Raw genomic sequence first — 8037 nt, 5'->3', positions numbered from 1 at the left:
CTTGAACATCGAATTTACATTGGAAGTGGATCAATGATATTTGATAGATTTATGTCTGAGATAATAGAGTTAGTGGTAACTTAACTAACTCTTTTATTGCCGCCGATTCACTGAAAACAAAATATGACAATTTTCGTTGTCCTCTTTATATATATATATATATATATATCAAATTTTTAATTTTAATCTGGCAAATGACATTCCTTTTGTTGTTGTTAGAAACCCTAAATTTAGGGTTTTCTTAAAACAAAAGAATAATCCATATCCAAATGACGTTTTTAAAGTTTTGCATGCAATAAAAACATAAATCCCCTTAACTCAAACGCCATAATACGAACGGCTTTGCATTTAATTTAGGTATATAAAGTTTTATGTTATATTTTGGCAGGGAATCAAAATATCATTTTAATGGGGTAAAGTCGAGAAAGAGAAGAATGTTTTCTTGTATTATTCACAATGAGGATTGCATGCTTATATGGAGATAAGAGAATATCTAGTTTCTTAAAGAGATACAATTAGGATCAATTTACATTGAAGAGATTGATATGAGATAATATCTCATTAGTATGAGATCATATCCCATCACATTTGAGCCAAAGTTTTATTTTTATATTTTACTCCTACAGAATTTGTGAAGTACTACTAAGTTTTTTTTTTTTGGGCAAAAAAGTACTAAAAGTTTAATTAAGTATAGTATTCTCTTCATATATAAACTTTTGTCGTTAAGCAACATAGGCAATTATAAGCTCACATGTCAATGTATCGTTTGAACGTGTCATCTGCCATATTCGGTGGGCGAAGCACCACACGATCACTTTCATTATCAAATGAAGAATTCGGTTTATAGATTTATTGTTAACACTCAGAAAAAGAGAATGTTGATTTTGTTTTGCTTAAGGCCTGACTGGTTCAAACGCTGCGGTTGTGGAAGATTGCGGAAGCAGGCGATTGCGGTTTTAAGTGTTATTAAACGTTTTGAACGACTGGTTTAGCGGTTTAAAATTGGTGCGTTTGCAAGAAGTTTACGACTGGTTGACCAGCGGGTGCAATAACGGTTGGAACATAATAAATGTGATATCTAATATATAAATGTTTAAAAACACCAAATTTTTTATTAAACTTGATTTATAATTAAAATTTATTAAAATAATAATTATTCAAAAAAAATTCATATTGAAATACTTATTCCTTTATCCATTTGGCGTTTCACCAAAAATTTAAGCAAGTAATTTGATAAATGACAAAACATATGCTTTAGCTCGTAGATCTTTTCTCTTTTCTCTTAGATCGTGGGTCAGTAGTTGCATCGGTAGGAATGGTCAAGTGAGAGTTGAGAAGAGTCACTGGTGATTTATTTTAATATTTTTCACAAATAATCTTATTTTCTTAAATTTCTGATGAAATATTATATTTATTTAGATTTTTTTGAACTTATGTGCGATGTGCCATTTAATTTACATAAAGTTTTTCGGATTATTGTTAATTGGAATATTATTTTCTTCTAATTGTTTATTTTATAATCTCTGCAATCGTATTTGTACTTCATTTTTTCTCATCCTTAATGAGTAAAATGGTTAGATAGAAAATATAACAAAAAAGAATTTCATTATCATTGATTTTTTTTAAATTTTTTTTTAAAAAAAAAGAAAAAAAAATTCCAACCGCAATAGGAACCGCAAACGCTTGCGGAAAGCATCTTTTGGAATTCAGTGGTTTGGAACGATTGAGAGCGATTAGGAACGATTGAAAGCGGTTTGTGTGATTGGTTCCAGTCGCTAGCAACTGCTACCACCCGCAAACGTAACATTTGCGAGAGGTAGCGGAAGAACCAGTCAACACCGAAGTGTATACATTGTTGATTATAACGGTAAGACTCTACATGTAAGAGATTTACTAATATAAGAAACGATTTTCGTCCATACTTTTGAACTCAACAAATCATGGATATCCTCCTTTATATAAAGAGAAGTAATCAATGAAATTACAAAAAGAATATTAGAGTACTATATTAATACTACCAAATGTAATAATCTAAATATCCGTATAGCTTGCACGAATCATGTAGCTTTGGTTATAATTATTAACTTGTATCATATTTTATACTTCTGCATATCAAATCATAGAAAGTTTCCACTAATACGGACAAAAAAATTACACTCATCATGTGTCTTTGAAGCTATTGGAGGTAACATGCATTATGAATATCATAGCTTAAAAGTGATTTCAAGCAAATATATATCACATACTAGATTAGATTAAAATAGGTGCTCTTTATTTATATTGTAATTTTTATATAAAATATAATTTATATGATTGTTTTTAAAAGTTTTTTTGATAAAACATTATGTAATAAAAATCATATGCTAAAGATGATGGCTTGAAAAAAGACACCTATTTTGTAAGTTTTATATTGTTCATGATATTAGCTAAGTATCCGTGCTATAACACTGGTTAAATTTTATTTTATACAAAATTTTGTATACTTTATATTTTAAATAAAATTTTAATATGTTGTATTAGGTTATATATGTGAAATTATTTCAACAATGTATATTCTACATGATGATTTGAATGTCATTATAAGAATTAATTTTGTAAATTTGAATTTAAATATTCAAATTTTAACCCGTTACTCAGTAAATTTTTTAATTCAATATATATTATTTCTAAAGAATAATATTACTAAAGCTTGAATATTTTATAGATTGAACAATTTATATTTGTTTTTAAAAATTCAACTTATGGTATATCCAGAAATAAAACTATTTTTTAATTATAATAAATAATATGATAATTTATTTGTTTCACAAAATAGACTCATATATAAAAATGAGAGGTGAAATATAATGATAATTAACAAATTAATATGTTAAGTTAGATATCAAAATATTTTATTTGATAAATAATTTAATAAAGGATATTAATATTGTAAGTTAGATGATATGATTCTTTAGAATATTCTCTTTAAGATTTTCAGTATAACCTATTTGTAACCAATTAATTTATCATTAATGTATACCTATTTGTAACCAGCTTATTAAAATTGTATAGTTTACAAAACAATGTTGTGTACGTCCGTTTTATTATAAAGAGGATACTAGATTAAGACCCGTGCTAGAGCACAGGTTGAAATTCATTTTACTTATATTGTAATTTCATATAAAATATTATTTAGGTGATTGTTTTTAAAAGTTTTTCTGTATAAAATATTATGCAATAAAATTATATGCTAAATATGATGAATTGAAAAAATACACTTATTTTGTAAGTTTTATATTGTTAATACTTCTAGATAAGTACCCGTGCTATAACACTGGTTAAATTTTATTTTATAGAAAAATTTGTATATTTTCTATTTTAAAGTAAAATTTTAATATGTTGTGTTAGTTTATGTACGTAAAGTTATTTCAACAATGTATATTCTACATCATGACTTGAATGTCATTATAAGACATAATTTTGTAAATTTGGTTTTCAAAAAACGAGTTATTATATTTTATGAGTAATTTAATATATTGTTATATTTTTGTTTTAATATACTTGGTTTTCTGAAATCATATTATAGTGACATATTATTGACATTGCTATAACAAACCAATTTAGAGTGTTTATAGTTTCAAACTTTTATATCAAGTTTCATTATTTTAAAATATTTCAAAATAAATTATTTAAAGTTTATTATATTATATAAAATTATAAAATTTAACAAAAAAAAGTATGAAATTGAATTTAAATATTCAAATTTTGACCTATTATTCAGTAAAATTTTTAATTCAATAGATATTATTTTTAAAGAATAATATTACTAAAACTTGAATATTTTATAGATTGAATCATTTATATTTATTTTTAAAAATTCAAACTATGGTATATCCAGAAATAAAACTATTTTTTAATTATAATAAATAATATGATAATTTATTTGTTTCACAAAATAGACTCATATATAAAAATGAGAGGTGAAGTATAATGATAATTAACAATTAATTTGTTAAGTTAATCAAAGGATTTTATTTGATGAATAATTTAATTAAAAAAATGAATATGGTAAGTTAGATGATATCAAATGATTCTTTAGAATATTCTATTTAAGATTTTTGGAAACAAAGTGCTCTAGTAATAAAATCTTCCGAAAATAAATTAAGGTTACACTCACTATTTAACTTGTAACCAATTAATCTATGATTTATTTGTAACTAACTTATTAAAATTATATAATCTACAAAATAATGTTGCGTACTTCCGTTTCCGTTTGATTATATAGAGATTTTGATTACATGTGGGTGCTATTCCATCACCATTCGGAACAAAAGTCCACTAAAAAAAAGAGTTTTATTGCTTAACGGGACGTCTCAATTTCCTAATGCCCAAATTATTAATTTGTGTGCCTATTCTCTACGTTTTCTAAACTAAGCACTTGTGTTTTAATTATATTAACCATCCTTATTTCATTGTCCAAGGCTACAAGTAACAGCTTCCTTTTTATTTTACTTAACACATATATATCTATCAACATATAAGTGATTAACTTATAATCAAATAATATTTCCTAATAATTATTGGATTTATAAATCCCGGGGCTATATTTATAAACCTCGAAAAAAATAAGGGCCACTAATAGTTTTTAAAGGTACACAAATTAGTTTGATTAATTAATTTGGTTTAAGTTAGATTTTACAAATCCAAAAGAAAAGAAAAAAAAACAAATCCTTCAAAATCAAAATTCGAATATTCCTTTTATACTCTCTCCCTTCTCCTTCTTCTTCTTCAATTCAATCTTTCAGATTTCAGGGANAAAAAAAAAAAAAAAAAAAAAAAAAAAAAAAAAAAAAGCTTTTTAGCTTCTCTTTCTATATATCCTCCTTTCTTCTATCTCTCTCTCTCTCTCTCTCGGTTCGATACAGGATAGAGAAGAGATGCAGAGAGAAGAAGGAGAAGAAACATCAACCATCGGCGTTGTCCCGGCGGTGAAATCGCCGACGCCAACATCTCTTCTGAGCTTTTGGGAGGTCACGGCAGCTTCCGGCGTCGTTTTAGGGTTTCTGATGGGGCTCGTTTGCGTTTACCTCACAATGCCTCAATCTGATTACAGTTTCCTCAAGCTCCCTCGTAATCTCGAAGATCTTCAGATTCTTAAGTGAGACATTTCTTATTGCTTTTTAAGATTTGATTATTTCTGGGTTTTAGTTAAAAATGCAAGCTTTGATTCAAAGACCGTAGATTTCGATAGTTAGGATTCTGGAATTTGTAAATGCTTGATGACGCCTTGAAGCTTAAGCTAATCTCGTATTAGGGGGTTATTGCTAATTTTGGCAATGTTTGAATCTTTAAATAGAACATGAAAAAAGTTTGCGATTTTTTTGATTAAATTACTAAAAAAGTTTCTTGTTTTGCAGAGATAATTTGGAGATTTACACAAGTGATTATACAGTTCAAGTTCTAGTTGGATATTGTCTGGTCTACGTTTTTATGCAGACGTTTATGATTCCTGGAACTGTGTTTATGTCTTTGCTTGCTGGTGCTCTCTTTGGAGTTATCAAAGGAATGGCTCTTGTTGTCTCTACTGCAACAGCTGGTGCTTCTTCTTGCTATTTCCTCTCTAAGCTCATCGGTAGACCTTTGCTCTTCTCTCTTTGGCCTGACAAGCTCGTATTCTTCCAAGATCAGGTTTGGCGAAAACTAAACCAAATCAATCTTTTTGCCCTGTTTTTTTTTTCGATATAAGGAAATGCTGAAGAGTTTTTGTTTGTNACTAAAAAAGTTAGTGTTGTTTCTTATTTTGCAGAGATAATTTGGAGATTTACACAAGTGATTACACAGTTCAAGTTCTTGTTGGATATTGTCTGGTCTACGTTTTTATGCAGACGTTTATGATTCCTGGAACTGTGTTTATGTCTTTGCTTGCTGGTGCTCTCTTTGGAGTTATCAAAGGAATGGCTCTTGTTGTCTCTACTGCAACAGCTGGTGCTTCTTCTTGCTATTTCCTCTCTAAGCTCATTGGTAGACCGTTACTCTTCTCGCTTTGGCCTGACAAGCTCGTATTCTTCCAAGAACAGGTTGTGGACAAAACGAAACCAAATCAATCTTTTTGCCCTGTTTTTTTTTTGATGTAAGGAAATGCTGAAGAGTTTTTGTTTGTTTTTAGGTTGCGAAGAGAAAAGATCGGTTGCTGAATTATATGCTCTTCTTGAGACTAACACCAACATTGCCTAACACTTTCATTAATGTTGCTTCTCCAATTGTTGATGTTCCTTACCATATCTTCTTCTTAGCTACATTCATTGGTCTGATTCCTGCTGCATATGTCACTGTCCGGGTATGAGAATTTTCAGGCATCTTCCCTGGTTATTGTTTTACAGAGTATGGACATATTCCAATCATAATGTTTTTTTTTTTTTTTGTCACAGGCCGGGCTTGCTCTTGGAGAGCTAAAATCATTGGGAGATCTCTATGACTTCAGCTCCATGGCGACTCTGTGTCTCATTGGTGTGCTCTCTGTGACTCCAACCCTAATTAGCAAGAAGAAAGCGTAGAAGAAGATGATCATTGGAGACATAAGACAACGCCTTCTCATGCTTACGAGTTACGATGATGATGATGATGATGATGATGATGATGATGATGAAAATGAGAGCATTCATAAGCCTCTTTGTGTATATATTTAGAATGTTAGGATCAATTTCAAAACCCACCTGTTCTTTTCATGTTTTAACTAAAAAATGTACTACTAGACTACATCTCAAACAGGTTTCATGGGCCTTGGCATTAAGTTTATGGGCCTAGGTATCGCAAAATACATCCACAATAGTTTCCCGGATCGGGAAATTATCGTTGCTTAGGTTTGGAACCGATACGAATGATCATGCACGACCTATATGGCTATATCACCTATGAATAAATCAAATCTAAATTGTTTAGCGGTACAAGTTTTTTTTAACGGGTATAAGACATCGTAAGCGATAACAAAGTAGTGAAAAATGATAACAGAATAGTGGTAGGAGCGTCTAGGAGAAAATGGTACCAAAACGAAAATGAATATAACCTTTTTGATGTTACTTTTGTAATTGATAATTATAAAAAACGGTAAGTGCCGTACCGTTACGAGGTTACCAACCAGAAGCATAACAATAATAAACTGATATCATATGATAAACCTATACATGAATGTGTAATATTAAATATAAACCTCTCAAAATATTAAATATATCCATAAACATATACATGAATGTGTTCAGTAGAGGTTTTCCATTGTGATTTCACTAATGATTTATCACTATATTTGATGTTTTCACAGATTAGCTAGGAATAGGATTAGTCAAAATTTTGGTGTGGGATTTTTTCGTTATAAAAATCATATACTACACGACTATATTTTGTGCATGTGTTAGTGTGTTACTTTAATTTATGTACATGTATTGTTGGTTTTGTGTATATACAACCCAAATTATTATTAATAAGGGCCCAATTATCGTGCTATGCCTTGTGTTTTGCTCACCCTATTAATATATATAGCCAAGAATCTTCACAATGTTAAGATGGATAGATCAGTTTTTTGAATCATCTTAGGCTAATATTCTCGGGCGGGTACGGTGAGGGGAAGGAAAATGTGGATATATGTGCAGGTGCTGATTCCTTATAGCGTTGGCAATAAGTTTATGGGCCTTGTTATAAGAAAAAGAAGGACCCATATATGTTGCTCGAAGAGAATCGACATGGTTGTGTCACAAGCCAATCCCATGCTTCTTTTGCTTGCTTCGTCGTTATGATTAATGACCAATGAAAAGCTAAGCATATCATATCTAATAATTAAATAACTTTATTCCCGAAGTTTTACAGCTAGTACGGTCTCTTTCCAGCTAAACTTGTTCATTTGACAAAAAATGAAGACGCATTAGAAAGAATAAGGAAGACATATATAATGCTCGTATATGCGTTTCAAAATTCATTGCTAGCTAGCTCAGACAAATAAAACCAAATAAGTAAACATAATGCGCTAGCAAGTACCAACATGACTAACGTTTGAGTTATGATCTGCGG

General features: G+C 29.5%; 1 protein-coding gene across 2 annotated transcripts; it reads left to right on the top strand.

The window, feature by feature from the left end:
• On the top strand, positions 4792-6838 carry LOC104723302 (uncharacterized membrane protein At4g09580-like). 2 transcript variants are annotated; one of them, XM_010441637.2, is made up of 4 exons: positions 4792-5137; positions 5397-5667; positions 6146-6316; positions 6408-6838. In XM_010441637.2, the coding sequence occupies exons 1-4, from the start codon at positions 4917-4919 to the stop codon at positions 6531-6533; spliced, it is 789 nt and encodes a 262-aa protein (XP_010439939.1). In that variant the 5' UTR covers positions 4792-4916; the 3' UTR covers positions 6534-6838. The 2 variants fall into 2 exon arrangements, with proteins under 2 accessions (XP_010439939.1, XP_010439940.1); XM_010441638.2 differs by lacking the exon at positions 5397-5667 and adding an exon at positions 5786-6056 and having other exon boundaries at positions 4807-5137.

The sequence above is a fragment of the Camelina sativa genome, chromosome 11 (assembly GCF_000633955.1).
Source record: "Camelina sativa cultivar DH55 chromosome 11, Cs, whole genome shotgun sequence".
Classification (NCBI taxonomy): Eukaryota; Viridiplantae; Streptophyta; class Magnoliopsida; order Brassicales; family Brassicaceae; genus Camelina; species Camelina sativa.
Note: the sequence above shows the minus strand (reverse complement) of the source record. Positions and strands in the feature narration are given on the sequence as shown.